Consider the following 18,187-nt stretch of genomic DNA (forward strand, 5'->3'; position numbering starts at 1 on the left):
ATTTGGGATGTGCGTACGTGTATCATCGTATGTGTATCACTTTGTGTGATATTCACTTCATGGGTTTGTATGAGATCATTGGTTATTGAGATCATTTTTGCCTTGTGTTTTTGTTATCTTTCTGAAAAATGTTTTTCTTGGTTTTTTCTTTTTTTTTTTTGCTCTTGTTATTATTATTATTAGTCATGTTAAGACTGGTGGACTTGAGGATAGAGATAGATGTGAGAATGCACAGACGTTTTTCTGCGATAAATCACGTACGATTCTTTGCTAAGAAATGTACGTGAGATACAGAGCAGAGGAATGAGACAGAAAGAGAGAGAAAGAAAGAGATTAGGTATGTAATATTTTTTTGTTAGGATATCGTTTCGAGAACAACTGAATTTCTTAGAAAGTAAAGTAGAATTTCGATAGAAAATTGTCACCGGCTGATCGAAATTAAAAGAATATTTTAAAGAAACGAGATAAATATCTTCGAATTGAATTTGTATATTTTTATGAGTAAAAAAAAAAAAACGGTACTGATTCGAAAACGTTTTTTTAATTTTTTTATTATCACGTTTCATTAAGATATCTTAGGTATCTCGATAAAATTGTTTATAAATTTTTGTCGGAATAATTCTTAAGACCTTTCCTCGATTTTTCTCTTCGATATAATTCGAAAAGATAATATTGAAATTAAGATAAATTTTCATCGATAGAAAACATGATGGAAAACATGAGGAAAATGTATAAACAAAAAATTAAAAAAACAAACAATAATTCTACAGACAATTACAAACATATATATATATATATATATCATCGTAAAGAGAGAATCTTTTAGAAATGATTTTGAGGAGGCGGTAGATCCTTCCTCGTAGGAGCTACCTCGACCGGAAGTGCCAAGCGTACGCGAGCAATTACGAGGGTAATCATGACCGGTCTTGGAGTATAAGAGTTAGAGAGAAACAGAGGGATAGAGAGAGAAAGAGAGAAAGAAAGAGACAGAGAGAGAGAGAGAGAGAGAAATATAAAAAAAGAGAAAGAACTGGCGACCAGGCGACGTTGTCCTGGATCGTCGTTGGATCGTTTTGCTCCGTGGATCCTTCTTCTGGCAATCTCGCTCGACTTTCCGGTTTAACCGCTCCTCCTTCCTTCCTTCTTTCTTCTTCTTCTAATCGCTCCCTTTCCTGCCGACCAATCCCTTCGACCTTGATCTTTTCTCTAACTACGGTCGATCGAGAGCATCACTAACCCTTTCGTCCTTTCATAACCATCCTATTCCTTCATATCGATCGCTTCATCGACGCCAGTCATGCCAATCGAAACGAAATAATCGAGTAAAAATACTGTTGAATCATCTCGTCTTTGAAGATTTTTCTGATCAAAGCTTTATGATTCGAAAGAAAGAGAGAGAGAGAGAGTGTATTCTTTGCGTGAACGAATTTTCTTTGAAGGATCGTTTTGAAAGTAATTATAACTTTCCAGGGAAACTTTAGAAAAAAAGTTTAAATGGAAAATGTTGCGAATTCATTTTGTGGAATTAAGAATAAATAAAGATAAAAAAATGTTATGAATTCTTCATATTGCTGAATCCTTCAGGAAGTTTCATCGCAATTACTTAATATCTTTTAACTCTTGACGGATAATCTTAATAATCATCTTGAGAAGAAAATGCGAGATGTTGATGAGCTGTTAATTTATCTACGCTAGATCATTTAGTAAGGCTTCATTGTAATTTAATATGTTTTCTTTTTCTTTTTTCATTTTTCTTTTTTGTTACATTCAGTCATTTCAACGGCTAATTATAACGATGAAATTTCGAACGTAGTGAACTATCTTATACGTGGATCATTGCAAAGATACTTAGAATTTAGAGATAAATTTATACTAATGAGCTCCTCGTATAAAGATCAAAAGGGAAGAGGATGCTATTGAATTTATATCGTTGAATCGTTAAATCCGTGAAATAAAAAAATTTGCTATATATAAAATTCTCTTTCCTGTGTATTAACGTGGTCTAAGAAAAAAGAAAGAAGCAAAAAGGAAAAGAATAAAATACATAAAAAAAAAAAAGATTTGATAATAGTCAACAAATTCTTCTTCGGACTCATACTTAAGCGAGCATCAAAGTAGGCGAAGGGTTAAACATTTGCCTTACGGTTTTACGATCGATGGAGAGACACAGTCTGTACGCATCCGTTTCGATCGTAACGGAGATTTATTTTCCTCTACGTGAAAGTACGACGAATCGACGATAAATCTTGGAAATATAAATGTTTCATTTTACGATAAGTTCAATACGGAAGACCGGAGTTAATATCCGAAGCGGATGTTGAGATAGGTATATATATATATATATATATATATATATATATACACGCACATATATAAGATTGATAGAGAACAAGGAGAAAAATTTTTTATTATCTTATCTCTTATTAACGCAATAAAAAAAGAGAGAGAGAGAAAAAAAAAAGGAAATGAAACAATTCCGGAAAGATATAAATATGATTTTATAAGTCCTCTCGGTCGCTTATATTTCATATTTTCAAATATCTCAGATGAATGAAAAGAAGAGAGAGAGAGAGAGAGAGAGAGAGAGAGAGAGAGAGAGAGAGAGATGACATTTATATCTTCGATCAAACTATCTTGCATATTCTCTCAGAGTATACGGTTACGTCAGCGTGTGTATATCGACGACTGGTTAGCGGACGATAGCGAGGACTCCGAGAATTTTTCATGGTCGTCTGTCGATGTATCGAATGGTCGAAGAGATACGCGGATGGAAAGAGGATCTTTTTAAGTAAACGCCATTGTTGTTTATTGCACGGTGTTCAATGTCGATCAGCGAACGTGAGAAGGGAATCATTTGATAATTGGAAAAAAGGAAAGAAAGTAAATAAATAACAAACGACGACAACAAAAATAGTTGGACGAAAAAGTGACGGTAAAAAGTTTGAAAAAATGAAAAAGAAAAGAAGAGAAGAAAGAAATAGAAATCCTTGAAGGAGAAAAACGTCGATATTCATCGACAACGAGGAGTACCACCTATTCGTATAATCGCAGGATGTGTCGGATGGGACGAAAAAGAAGATGCTTGTTTTCGAGCCGTGACTACTTCGCAAAGTTGTCTGCACGGACACGGCCATTTACTACTCGTTAAAGTCGGCGTAAATCAGAGTAGGGAAGGAAGAAAAAGTATATCGCATCGAGGATGGAAAGAAGGAAAAAGTACTTAAGTCCTTTGCCATGTCTGACTCATCGGAGTCGCATTTTGCTCCGATGAATAGGATGGAACCTGGCCAAAATTGATGACACACGAGTTAACCAGCGAATTCGGGACTTTTGGATGATTAAATCACCCATTCAAAATATCTTGCACAAAGAAGAAGAAGAAGAAGAAGAGGAAGAAAAAGAAAGAAATGAAAACGAAAACGAAGAGAGAAGAAGAAGGTTCGACGATCTTTTCACTTTCTTCTTTTCTTTCATTCTTTTTTTCTTCTTCTTTTTTATTTTTTTTTTTCTTTCTTCCTTTCCTTTCAACGATCCGTTCTCGTTTCAAACTTGTTATGAAAGCAATTAAACGTGTCTCCATTTTTGAAAGAAATTTCTAAGCTAAAGGATAAAGAGAGAGAGAGAGAGAAAGAGAGAGAGAGAGAGAGAGAGAGAGAAAACGAAAGTGTCAAGAGTTCTTGAAACTTCAATAGCATAATTCATAGACCTAGGTATAGGTCGATGCCAACGTTCACATAGATTTTTTCCCTCAGCTGTTTCTTTCTCTCTTACCTTCTCGAAGGTGGTAACCTCGTCCTTACGTAATGCATCTCGCGATGACTCAATCCTGGGAATGTCTACGATACGTGGAAAATTGTTACAATAGAAAACGGATATATCTAGACATGTTTTCATTCGGGACACTTTCCTTTCGCTGTAGTAAATTCAAAACGAAGTGAAATTTAATACGATTAATATTTATTATAATAAATGAAACGAAAATGAAAAGGAAATTATTGCTGAAGGATTACGTTCATATTTTTCTAATAAATTTCTTTCTTATACTTCATTACTTTTTTCGTTTTTTAATTATCAACATATTTCTTATCCCGATATCAACATATTTATTATTTAATCTTCACAGATTAATTTCTTCATATAAATATCCTTTTTTTCTCATCTATCAGCAATGTTTTTTCATCGACCTTTAATGTCCTAATCAAAATTCATCATTTAAACAAAACACATTCATTGCTTCATCGAACTATTATTTTTCTTATTAGCCTTGTCTCTTGAATGTTGAAAATTTATTATGTTAATTAAAATTCATCATACGGTCCGTGCAAATTGCTTCATAAAAATGTATTATTTAATTAATAATGTCTCGTATGAACTCTCATTGTCCTATCAGGATTACAAGTTCAACAAGCCATTAGGAAGATCGTCTTAGGCATTATAGGTACTTTGGAGGATACTATTAGCTTCTTGGAGGGAGCTGCTCGAGCAGCTTTTTTTCACTTCGAAAAAGGAAGCAAGAGACTCTTTCTTGGAGCGTGTTCGAGGAAGCACAGAGTCGCTACTCGTTCGTCGTTACCGTGATAAATTCTCCGAACGTGCAACGCGTTAGCTGCATACGAGAGTTCGATGTTCCTTCTCTCTCTCTCTCTCTCTCCCCCTCTCTTTTCGTCTCTCTCTCTCTCTCTTATTTTTCTGGTGATCTTCCTTTTTCGAAAGCGACGAAGTGAAGAGTTCAAAAATTCTCTTGGCAAACATTGCTCGGTAGAAATAGGAATAACGATGTTGCTAACAGAGTGATAGTGATTGAGGTCACACGCGAACTGAGAAATCATGAAAGCTCTCTTGTTACCGGGTTAACTCCACCCATGAACATGCCATTGTGGAATTCGTTTGATTCGTTTAAATGAGAGTACATTGAACCCTTTCTATCGATCGCTATCATAACGTGGGATCGAATTAAATTCGACTTAATGTTTATTTCTATTTGAGCAATTTGGAGATAAAAGAATAGAGAGTAGGAAAATGAACGACGATTGATACGACTTTGATTTGTTACGACACTTTCTATTTTGTTTTAATTTCTTGATTCTTCCTAAAAGACGAACGATTAAATCTCCTTGTCCCATTTACAAGTAGTTCCATTTTTTACAGACGTTATTATATTCATCTAAAAGGAAAGAAAAAAAGAAGAATAAAAAACAAAAGGAAATTCCGAAGAAGAAAAAAGAATGCAATTGTTTAACAATTATTAAAAATATTCCTATATTTTCTTCTCTTTCGGCAAAAACAAAAATAGAAAAAAAGGATCGATTGAAAGAGATTTTTTTCCGAGTAACAGGTTGTGCACCGTGTACACTCAGCTTTTAATTATAGATATGGTAAATAGTAATCACGGTCTTTCAAAGAATCTACGAATCGACCTTGTGTATTTCCAAAAAAAAAGAAGAAAAAAAAGAAAAAAGAAGATAAAGAAAAAAAAGAAACAAAACTCGTCCATTCGGTGGAACTTACTCGATGCATTTCGTATGCGTACTCGAAAGGTGTTTTCTCAAGGCCGATAGAGATAGAGGTAAAAAAGGGAAAAGGAAAAAGAAAAAAAGAGAAACATAGTGAGACGATTACGCTACGTGGAGTATTCGACGAACGCGAGCGTTCCATTGGTCGTCAGAGTTAAAGTCATCGCGTCGAAGGACAAGGACGACCCCTCTGCGTAAATTCTACGTGCTCGGAATGCAGGGCGAGCCTTACGTTCGATGAAAAGAGATTTCTCTTTCTCTCTCTTTCTCTCTCTCTCTCTCTCTCTCTCTCTCTCTCTGTCTCTTTCTCACTCTTTATCTATCTATCTGTCTTTGTCTCTCTTTCTCTCTCTCTCTCTCTCTCTTTAGGTTCCTTCGAAAGAAGTGAAAAATTCACGTATTTCGAAAGTTTTCGTTCGCCGGGTATCGGAACGCGTATCGTAAATCGCCTGGCACGAAACTATTCGTTTAATGGCCGATAGTTGGAAGGGTGAATATAAAAAAAAAGAAATAAGAAAGAAAGAAAGAAAGAAAGAAAGATAAGAAATAGGAAAATAAAAATAAAAAGGACAAGCACGAACGGCCTTCCCAGTTGTGTTGGGTCGAGAGAGTAGTAAGTACAAACTCGTGGCTCTGCTACGATATTCGTCGATGTTGTGTTAGAAAGACGGAGGCCATGGCTGAATAAACGTGTTGTGTGTATATATATATAATTATATTTGTGTGGGTATGGGTATGTGTGAAAACGAGAGAGCGATATGCGTGCGTACGCGTACGCGTTCTACCGTGACGCGACTCGAAATGTGATTGAACTCGGAGATAGTCTGGTTCGTGGTTAAAACTAAATGGCGATCTAAGAGACACCCGGTATCTATATATATATATATATAGGTATGTAGGTATAAGTGCGTATGTATAAATGAAATTTTACACTTTCTTTTCTGATTGAATATTGGACGCTATCGTAAAGAAATTAATGGGTCGTCTGTGACTTTTTGTTGTCGTTGTTGTTGTACGTTAGAAAACTTTTGAATGAAAATTAATGGAAAATTTAAAAAAAAAGTATTCTATTAATAATTGCAATCTTGTTTAAACGATCTTAATTGTTTTAATTAAAGGTGAAACATAATGAAACTTATTTAATGTATTATTAAAGATTAATTATATATAATGAGTAACATAGTAATTTTAATTGGAAATAAAATAAAAGTAGAGTATTCGAAATCGTTTTGTAAGAATGAAATGTAGTTTAAATCTTTAAAAATTGTTTAATTAATGAGGAAAAACTGGATATCGAAACGATATCTCGATTATTGTTGTAATTAAATATAAAAAATATAATATGAAATAAATGAGAAAGATCTCCGATAGATCATTTCGAATTTATACGATATTAACTGATCTAACATAGACCTAATTAGAAAATAAATTAAAACTAGTGTTCGTTTAGTTCTTGTTATATATGTTAGAAACTAAAATCGACGAAGGAAATTACGCGAGACATTACGACCGAAAGCGAGGATTAATTATTATCGTTGAAACAAGCATAGACCACGCGTGGCATAGGAATTATTGTTAGTGTTGGTGAGCTTCTTACATGCTAGTAGTGCTTTCACTACACGCGCTACTTCAACGATATTATCATTTTTTCCACTTAACTGCACGTAAGTGTCCGTGAAGTGCAAGAAGATAAAATCGAAATGGCCGTTTTGCATTCCTAACTTAAAACAGTTTGAAATTCGTACGATTTGTCTAGAAAAAAAAAAATGAAAAGTAAAGAAAAGAAAAGAAAAATATAGTCGACCGATCGGAATCCAAAATGGATGAATGGATGAATGAATAAATAGATTTCATGACACGGAACATAACGCAATGCAAAGCCATAATAATCGTGCGTACTTTCACTCGAAAGTTTCCTTCGAACGACGCTTTTAGTTCAGCCAACGATCGGCACATTAAAATTCTCTACACACAAAACGGGAACCAGAAGAGAGAAGTGCGCTCCAGTAAACGCAAATCGCTTCATGCACCTTTAATCTTTGTAAGAAGGATCGATTAGTCATTTTGATTTATAACAGTTTATTATTTACGACTACCACTTTCGAAAACTTTCATACGAAGGATACGTTAAAAGGGATGATAATATAATCTTGTCTAATAAAATTATAGAGACGTTATACTTTTATAAAAGATATTTCTAATTTAACGATACTTAAGAAAAACATTTAAGGAATTTAGAATAATTTCTATTGACAAATCATTAGAATTATAGTATTAATTATTATACAATATTAATTCTGTAGCGAAATTAAATTTGTATAAATAATTTCAAATGCATCTCATTGATATAATTCATACAAATAATCCTATAATCCGAGTTTCAATTCGGAATTGAAATTAATATAAATTTTAAAAGCGTTAGATTAATGATAACTTCAGTTGATCTTTTCGAGTAGAAATAAAAATTGATATCAATTTCGGAAGTCGCATTCGAGCGACTCGAACCGAAAATAAGAATTTAATTTAAATTTAAACGTTAGAAATATGAATAATTCAAAGAGAAGAAGATAATCGTTCTATAGTCACCGATATATCCACCGATAACCACAATGGTTATATAAAGATCGAAACAACTTTGTGACGCAACCGTAGGTGGTTTTGTTGACACGAGCAATCACGCGTGTTGCCACCTGCATTGGCATTGCGTTGCAAAATATGCGCGTTTTCACGGAGTATTTCGTTCTTAACAACGTTATATAAAATGTAAGCGAGTGTCGAAATAGGGACTCGTCCTTCCACGGAAAGAGATTCGATGTCACGTTTATTTGAATCTTATCAAGGAAGAAAAATTTATCGATACGCGAGCATCGCCTTTTATAATCAAATTTTACACAAAATACAAATGCAAAATTTCTTGCAATTTTCATTTACACCTACTATACGTACATGTAAAAAAAAAATCTATTAACATAATTTAACGAATTACATTATAATCACAAAATCTATATATGCAAAAACATTATTCAATATACTGACACTCGTTAACTAACTATAGAATTAAACGATCCAATGAATATCCGATTAAAAATGATCTTTCCTTCCAACTACCATACAAATTATAACAATATTAATCCCCATTCTGCATTGATTTCTAATAAAATCAGAAGGATAATTGAGGAGACGATTAATGAAAGAAATTTGTCATCATTTTCGAGACGTTCTAGATCGTGTTCAATTTTGTATAAAAAATATATTTTTAGGAATTAAATACATGCATACACACACACACACACACACACATACATAAACATATATATCGAGAAATATATATAAAGAATCTAAACATTTGTCGATAGCTTCCGAGTAGAAATATAGCGGGAGTATCGAGAGTGTGCATCGAGTCTATCGAGAGAGGTGCTGCTGCTTTCTCGAAGAGAGCCACGAAAAGGGGGGAAAGAGGGGGAGGGTCGTGGGATAGGGGTAGGGGTAGGAGTAGGGGCAGGAGCAGGGGAGCAAGAGAGCAGGGAGCAGGGGAAATGAGGGAGGAGGGAACAGCGAGGGGCACACCTGAATCATCCGTGGAATGTAACGCTCCGGCCATTTGGATTTTACCGTACCTTCTCGTTCCGTAGCCATCGTCTCCATAGCTCTCTCTCTCTCTCTTTCTTTCTCTCTCTCTCTCTCTCTCTCTCTCTCTTTCTCTCTCTTTCTCTCTCTTTCTCTCCAAGAACTTTGCCAGAGACAAGGAAGAGAAACGAGAGAGGAAAAAGGAGAGGAACGAGAGAGAGGACGATAGAGAAAGAGAGAGAGAGAGAGAGAGGATAGACTGGATGGTGTTGTTTAACAGTAGCAACCCTGGCCGTCGAATAACGAGCCACGCGAACGAATCAATTAACGAACGGCAAAGTTCCTCCAAGTAAACCTGGACACGGGTCACCGTCTTCATCGATCTTGAATTTTTATTACAGTACCAGTATACATCAATTATAATTAATTGTTCAAGAGGTTTCCTTCAAAAGCATCAAAGAAAAAATATATCTCCTCGTGATCGTTCTACTCGATCTATTCGACCTCTTCATATTTTTCAAATGGATTTATGAAAATTAAAGCCAGGTTCTCGAGCTCGTTAGGAAATGATTAAGAATCGATATTGAAACGAAATTTTTTAACGCACTCGATCGATTAACGCTTTTTAATTATTATTTTATTTCTTTCGTTTCTTGTTTTTTCTTTCTTCTTTTTCTTCTTTTTTCTTTTTTCTTTTTTTTTTGCTTAGATCAACTCGACGTCCTCATCGGTTTTTTAACGTTTCGGTTTCAGAGTAGATCCTTCGTAAGAATTTTTGTTCTCTTTTTCTTTTTTACGCGATCATAATCATAGGAAAAAGTTTAGCGAAGTTTCGAACGATTTAAATTTTACGAGACGTCGTTAAAATCCTTACTGAAGTATCCTTAACTGTGCAATGTCAGTAACGAGAAGTAAATGAAAAATAAAATCAAATCGAATTAGATCAATCAGTATCGAATAGAATTGGAATCCTTCCTTGGAATGTTCCTTTTTAACGAGCTCGTATCAGCAAGGATCGGTTTTATTGCTTCTTGCAAATCTATTTCGTTCGTACTGTTGTTTCTTCCCGTGTAAATTGAAACGTAACTCAGCAACAAGTAGAAACAACGTCGACAGGTCATCGACGTTCTCTTCGGAGGATCAGCTGGCCGTAGATCCTCATTTTAGTGATAAATACTTATTGTTGGTAATACGTATATACGTGTGCGTGTATGTGTGTACTTGTATCTATACGTCAGGACGAATTGAAGTGGAATCCTGTGTGGTAATACCGGGTGTTCACATAATTAAAAAACACCACAATTTCTTTGGTTAATTATGAATAATACGATGAATAACATTGTTACGCATTTTTCCCATGATTTCGCTTTTACGCGAACGATTACTGAACGAAAGAAAGATGAGATACTTGAATTATGAGACGTAAGGTATTTTTTTTACTCGTTATTAATTAAATCGCGTCTTCTTTTTCTCTTTTTTTTTTCTCTTCGAAACGATGAACATCATTTCGATAATAATTAATCCATTTCACCGACAAAATTCTTTAAGAATGACGAACATTCTTTAAAAATTATCTGATACTTAAGCGATAATAATCGATACGATGATTGATCAATATAGCATTGACACCATTTTTTATATATTAAAAGATAAACGTCAATGAAAAATGATTGATCACACTTTGTGATTTATATTTGTACACATTCCCAAAATTTATTCATTTTGATATATCAATAAACAAATATGTTTACCGTACTATCGAATGAAATTATTCGTGTATCGAATAAAATCGTTCTTCCATAAAAGAATCGTCATGGAATTGAGCAAATAATTTATATTCACCAATGTCACGCTCTAAATGTCTTGGAAATCAGGCAAGATTAAATATCATAAACGTGGGAAAATTCGATATTATATACGTTTACTATTTCGTTGACGTATTAATATGACGTAGATGCACAAACACACATGCACATATTTACACATACGTATTATCACCGATGATGATGATAAGGATTGTTAAACAACGTTTTAGATGAAGTTCTTTCGATCTTGCTCACCTGACACCCGTATTGACGAAGAACCGATCAGCTCAGTGGTGGTCCAAACGCAGCATCTTCCTTGATCCTTCGATCTCTCTTCTTTTTTTTTCTTTTTTTGTTTTCTTTTTTTTCGAAAATTTCTCTCTCTCTCTCTCTCTCTCTCTCTCGCACACGTACGTAAATAAATATAGAAAGAAACTAAAAAATATCTTTTCGAGCTTAACTCTTCAATCACACCACGAACGCGATAATCGAAATATATGTTTGTGTGTATGTGTGTGTACGTGGGTATGTATATATATAAATATATATGTATATATATGATCGAGAAATGCCTTGGACACTTCCACCGAGCGAGCGGGTCCGAACGACTGAAAGTGCCTCTCGGTACGTTCGCGCGCCTTCCTCGAAGGAATCATTCGCTCTATCCCTACTCTCTCATGGATTCTCTCTGACTACCGTGCTGAACCTGGTTAACACGACAACGAAGCGATATCGAATGGATCGAGACGATCTATTGAAAAAAATTATTTTCTTTTTTCGACTATCAAACGTTATCTCCAACCCAGACGAAATCATTTTTCTGCTGATCTTTATTTGATCTTTCTTCTTCTTCTTTTTTTTTTTTTTCTTATTTTTATTGTCGGAGGAGTAAATCTTTCTATATATTTTTTGCAAGAGTAATAAATTTTATACGTAAAATTATAAGCGTTTACGTATATAAATTATAATTTTGTACAATTCGACTGTTACATAAAATTTCTTTTCTTTCTTTTTTTTTTTTTTTTGAATCAGTAAAATTTCCAAAGAAGGAAATCTCAAATTTTTAATTACAAATTCGTATACTTTTTTCTTGGTTGATGTCATGTTTTTTCTTAGTCAGTTTAAAGATATACCGCATTGCGGACTCTTACGATTCTCAGCAATGCCGATAAACGGCGATAATTGGCGCAGGACAAATCGCAAATCGATGCACGACCGTTGCGTTGGATACCACGAAGCGATATCGATCGTGTGTCAAACCTTTTGCTTATCCAAGATCGGCGGTAAGAATAAAGCATGAGTAAAAATAAAGTGACGAGACCTTTAGAATGTCACGCACGGAAGATGTGAAGAATAGATTGTTGAAAATTTGTAGAAGAGACACGTATCTATATATGTGGATGCATATCCGGACGTAGTATCGCATTAATAATTAATCGTAACTTTCATAATCATATTATTTAAAAAAGAAAAAAATCGAATAAAAACGATCGATAAAAATAAGAAAGTGTGATATTATAAATATAAAAGGATTATTTCATATAAATAAAACCGAACATTTTTCTTTTAATAGAGTAACAAATATTACTTATAAATCATTGATTTTCCATAGATCGTACAATTTATATCGAATTTATAGGTTTTTATTTCGGCGAAAATTTGAAAAGCCCGCTTAAAACGATGCGTCGATAAGAGAGAGAGGGAGCTCGTATATCATAGGTGGTTGGAAGACACGTGACCGATGACGGTGCGACACTAGCGCCATTAACGTTAGTCCTTCGGATAGACACGTTTCCGTTCTAAACAATTACGGTCACGGGGTGCATCGTTCGCGGTCGGTTACGAGGTGATTTTGATTTAAGAGTAGAAATCGGAGTGAATATATTCTGTAGGCTAATAAAGAAGATTAATTTTACAATCTCGTCGTTGATAACAAAAAAAAAAAAAATTAAGTAGGAGGAGTTTGATCGCATTACGTTATCGGAGTTAAATCTCCGTTTTCTTTTCTCGCAAGCTGATGTCTCGTCAGCTCGTACGATAGCATCCTAGTGGCGAAATAAAAAAGCAACGACCGTGCGGGAGGTAGCTGGCCATCTTGGAAAACAGATATGGTTGTATCGAGAGAAACGTCAACAGAATTGTGTTTACCTCGTATGATACATGCCGCGAGAGGTTTACTTTAATTACCTTTGTAATAGACTTAGCCTAATCGCACGGAAGTGAGGCCGACACGGTGGCGTATCTGACACGCGGACGTTATCGCAAAAGGTGCGTAGCTTTGCTTCCAAAGGATGAATCGAGGTGACGGGTTGGTGCAGAGACGACGAGTGGTTAACAGTAGCAGCAGCAGTGGATTCGGCCAGGATGGTTCCAACGACCTTGGTCACAATGACAAGTTGTCTGGTAACAGTATGGACACCGACTGTTCCTCTCAAAAAGATCTAAATTCGAACCCTACGATAGACGATGATTCAGATAAAGAAACCAGATTGACTCTTATGGAAGAGGTTTTACTCCTTGGTCTTAAGGACAAGGAGGTAAGGATATAAAAGCTCTTTATCCTTCGCTTGTGTTTCTTTTTCGATATCTCTCTTGTTACTCTTCAGGAGTTTGTTTTTATTCCTTCTTAGGGTTATACTTCGTTTTGGAACGATTGCATAAGCTCGGGCTTGCGTGGATGTATCTTGGCCGAGCTTGGATTTCGCGGTCGTGTAGAGTTAGAAAAAGCTGGAATGCGTAAGAAAGGTTTGTTGACAAGGAAACTACTCTTGAAAAACGACGCGCCTACAGGAGATGTCTTGCTGGACGAAGCGTTGAAACATTTAAAAGATACAGATCCTCCAGAGACTGTTCCAAGTTGGATAGAATATTTAAGTGGTTTGTAATTTATTGATAATCCTTTTTCTTTCTTTGCTTTCATGATAGTAGTTTAATTTTTATATCGCGGCTGGTTATATTTTGTCGTTACAGGTGAAACGTGGAATCCTTTAAAGTTACGTTATCAATTAAAAAATGTTAGAGAGAGATTAGCTAAAAATCTTGTAGAAAAAGGTGTATTAACCACAGAAAAACAGAACTTCTTACTCTTTGATATGACAACTCATCCTCTTACTGATAACCTTGCCAAAAGTCGTCTTGTTAAAAAGGTAATTAGATTTTATTATATACTTATACTATTTATTTGTACTTATCTGTTTATGCTTTCTTTGATATTATATTACACACACATATTCTGTTTTGTTTTAATACTACAGAAATAGAAGTAATATCTTATCTCTTTGTTTGTATTCCATTCTCTAAATTGGGTGTTCATATTAGCTACCAGAAGATAAGAGAAAATATCATTTGTAGCAGTTTGCTTGTATTTACTATAAAAGTATACTAGTATCTCCTATTCACATATATGTTTGGAGAAGTATATCTTTTTCTTTTTTTTTTTTTTATTTATTTCCAGGATGCAATTTAAAATGCGTATCCGTTTAAGTTTTTTTCCTACTCATTGAAAATATTCACATCGCAGAAATTATATAATTATTAATTCGTCTGTTTTTAAATATAAAACATTAGCATTAGAATATAAGATTGTTATATTTATGGAGCAGTCATATTTTATTTGCAGATTCAGGAGGCTGTGTTAGGTCGTTGGGTAAATGATGCAGGTCGTATGGATAGGCGGATGTTAGCATTAGTGATTCTAGCCCATGCGGCTGATGTATTAGAGAATGCATTTGCACCTCTTTGCGATGACGATTACGAAGTAGCGATGCGCCGAGTTCGAACTTTGTTGGATCTAGATTTTGAAGCTGAAGCTGCTAAACCTAACGCCAATCCCGTATTATGGGCTGTATTTGCCGCATTCACTAAGTAACACAGTTCTCATGAATTAAAAGTGTAACTTATGAACATTGGATAATAGTGTGAACAGTGGGATTACCAATTTTGCATGTCTTTTAGTTGTATACTTAAAAGAAATAGTTACGAGATCATTGTTACAATCATATGATTCAGACCAAATAACAAATAGTTGACTGTATGGAAAGCAGTGTAGGATATGTTAGTCATTTTCATTATTATTTAATATCTTTGATAACTGAACTATATGTAAGTTCAGATTGGTGACATCGCAAAGTAACGAAATTCCGGGTGTGAATGTGCACTTCGAGTGTGATTTAGTGCCATGTAGGGTTTGATAAAAAGTTCTCATCGTACAGAATTTTGTGAAATATTTAGTATCTTCATCTGTATAGAATTTCCACGTATATTTGTAGATACAGCCTTATGTGGTAAACTGTATCTCTCATGTTATTTGCTACATCATTGACTGTTGCTTAAGAATAAAAGACAATATAAGAGGCAGTATAGCAAATTGGAAATATTATAAGATTAAGTTCTAATCGTTGGTGCCCCTCCCTACGGGCGTCTATATTGCATTTGGATATATCTTATAGCGACGTTTTTTTCAAATTGATGCACAGATTGATAAGATCACTGGGTGGCAGTAAAGCAATCATTTTTTGACATATATGACCTGCATTATAGAATTTTATAAAGAATATCTTTTTTCAATGCTTTAAATATTTTATATATTTCGCATTGTCATTAATTTTGTTAATATCTTTGATGGAATATTTCCTTTATATTTGGATTTTATAGAGAAAGCACAAAAACGTATACATTGATCTATTTACTTTCATGGAAAACATAAGTGTTAATGATTGCAATATTAATATTATCATTCTTAGAGATAATTATTAACAAATATTGACATATACATTGCTTTTTCTAGATATAGAAAAAATTTCATTACGATGCTTATATAAAAAAAATATTATTGTATAAAAAATTATTAAATATGGGATTTATTGGTTAAAGTAATAATTTAAAAATAAGACAAGATTTAGTTACCTATATATCTATCAAGAGGATACAATCAATTCAATTTATACATTTCGTACATTTTAAATTATTATTAGTAAGTTAATTGTTGCTATTTGAGTATTAATTTTAACAAGTATTCAGTGAACTATAATATCATTGTTATGTCATATAGTTATACATTTTTTTTTTTTTTTATGCAGGTTACAAAAAATTACACAAGTATTTTAGTAATCATACTTATTTTTATGTATTTTTAAATGTAGTTAAGTCCCTTTTGTCTTCATTAGATTAGAATATTTTATTACATAGTTGTCCATTTAACAGGATGCAGATATCTATTATAATTTAATGCAATATAGTATGCTACTTATACATATTTTAAATAGTAGCTTGCTGGACAAGCAGATGTAACAGGTATTAGCTGGTCAGGCATTTATTTTTGTTAGATTGTTACTAGTAGACTTGTTTGCTTGTAACACTTCTATAAATTATAAGCAGTTTTTTTCTTCTTTTGAAATAACATTCTTTTCAATATAAATGCTGAAGTAAAATGATTTAGATTAATATAATCAATTTATTATATATTTATATATATATAAAATATATAATATATAATATATTCTGTACACACATACACACACTCGCCGCGCGCGTGCATGTGTGCGTGTATGTGTGTGTGTACAGAAGCTCTACTGCCACTTGGTCGAAAAGTTAGAATATTATATTCTCCAATGAAAAAGGAAATACACATCACAATACGTGCTCTGTTACAGTAATATTTTAAACAGTGACATACATACATTTGCAATTGAGTATATTTACAACCATTTTTAAATGAGGCCATATGTAGGAATTTCTAATTAAAAATGAGATCATGAAGAATACTTTTTTGTCTATTTATATATTTTGTAATACTACATCACAAAATTCCCTATATAATTGCTGATTATTAATAATATTTATATATTTATAAAAATCATTGTACTTTTGCTATCACAAGGGAATATATCAGGTATATGTAATAATAGTAACATTTCATAAATTTGTTCACTAAAATTACTTATATTTGCAGCCTAATAATTTTTATTTCAAATGTACGAACTTTTACATTTATCAATTTTATTAGGAAAGCTCATCACAAACAATTTTCTACGCATTGCCATTTTGGATAATAGTCTGAATATATGAAAGTATAATTATCACAAAGAAGAGATGCAATTATTTATTTTAAGATCTTTGTAGTATAATATTTTGTTCCTTTAAAAAGCAGGGGTAATTTCGTTACGAATATAAAGTATATAACAACAATAGTATATTAACAGGAATACGATCAAAATAAAATCAAATATATTTTCTGAAATTCTATCCCATTTGTTTGATCACTGTAAATCACTTGTAAATACTGCATTATAAATTACTGTTAATCGAGATTTATTATTTCAGTTGCACCTCTATATGTAATATATCCTTATTATAGAGAGTAAATGAAATATACATATATTAAGAAATAAAACAATTTTTTTTTGTGTATGATAAAATATATTACTGTAAATGAGAATTCTAATGAAATATTTGTAGAATAGTACATACCATCGAAACATGTTATGCTGATAAAAATTTTTTATATATTATCAGTAAAAAAATTGAGCAACATATATATATATATATATATATACACACACACACACACACACACACTTAAGTCTTAGAAATATTATATTTTCTTTGCTTTTATGAGATTAGCTACTGATACTGTGGTTATTAAAAAAGAAATTTGTGTATATTTAACGGTCTCGACACCAGTTATAAGGAAATATTGTATGCTTGAAATAAGTGCAAATAATGAAACATATTGTATAAAGGCATGTGAATAAAAAAGTATGATTAAGGCGGAGAGAACGAACTGTAAGTATTAGGGATACATATACACATATATACACAACACATACACACACCGTACACACATATATATATTGAAGCACAATTGCATTGGAAGATCGCGCCATTTGTACTTAAAAATCAAATTGTACGAATAATATTTTGATGAATTATTAATTCGACTTGCAACTGATAGAATTTATAAGTGTGTTTATATTTTTGAATTGAAAGTATACGTGGTTGCGATCGATTCTGCGTGTTTTCGAGGACCGGTTAAATAAAAATATAACATTATCCTTAAAAAAGATATTTTATTTCTTATAATTTGATATGCATTATTATACATCACTGTGTACAAACATTTATAGAAGAGAAGAATATCTATTTAAAAAAAAATAGATACTTCTTATTATTATTACTATTATTATTATTATCATTACCATTATAAACATGTATTGAATGTAATAAATTAAATATTGCTGATAATACATATACATCTAATAATCATTTTGTTTTTGTAATATTATAGTTTAAAAAGAAAAGATT

The 18,187-nt window shown here is 33.0% G+C and overlaps 2 protein-coding genes across 3 annotated transcripts in view; one reads left to right on the plus strand and one right to left on the minus strand.

Moving 5' to 3' along the window:
• Positions 1–11,550, minus strand: part of LOC127068896 (uncharacterized) — a 33,888-nt gene extending 22,338 nt beyond the window's left edge. The window contains exon 1 of one of the 2 annotated variants that reach the window (XM_051005270.1): positions 11,141–11,550. The gene's annotated coding sequence lies outside the window, so the exon portion shown is untranslated. The remainder of the gene's footprint in view (positions 1–11,140) is intronic. The other variant, XM_051005269.1, reaches the window with a different exon arrangement.
• Positions 11,551–12,682: 1,132 nt separating this feature from the next.
• LOC127068903 (Golgi phosphoprotein 3 homolog sauron) lies at positions 12,683–18,148 on the plus strand. Its single transcript, XM_051005287.1, has 4 exons — positions 12,683–13,422; positions 13,516–13,762; positions 13,856–14,031; positions 14,505–18,148. The coding sequence occupies exons 1-4, from the start codon at positions 13,177–13,179 to the stop codon at positions 14,751–14,753; spliced, it is 918 nt and encodes a 305-aa protein (XP_050861244.1). The 5' UTR covers positions 12,683–13,176; the 3' UTR covers positions 14,754–18,148.
• Positions 18,149–18,187: the final 39 nt, after the last annotated feature.

This window comes from Vespula vulgaris, chromosome 14 (assembly GCF_905475345.1).
Source record: "Vespula vulgaris chromosome 14, iyVesVulg1.1, whole genome shotgun sequence".
Lineage (NCBI taxonomy): Eukaryota > Metazoa > Arthropoda > Insecta > Hymenoptera > Vespidae > Vespula > Vespula vulgaris.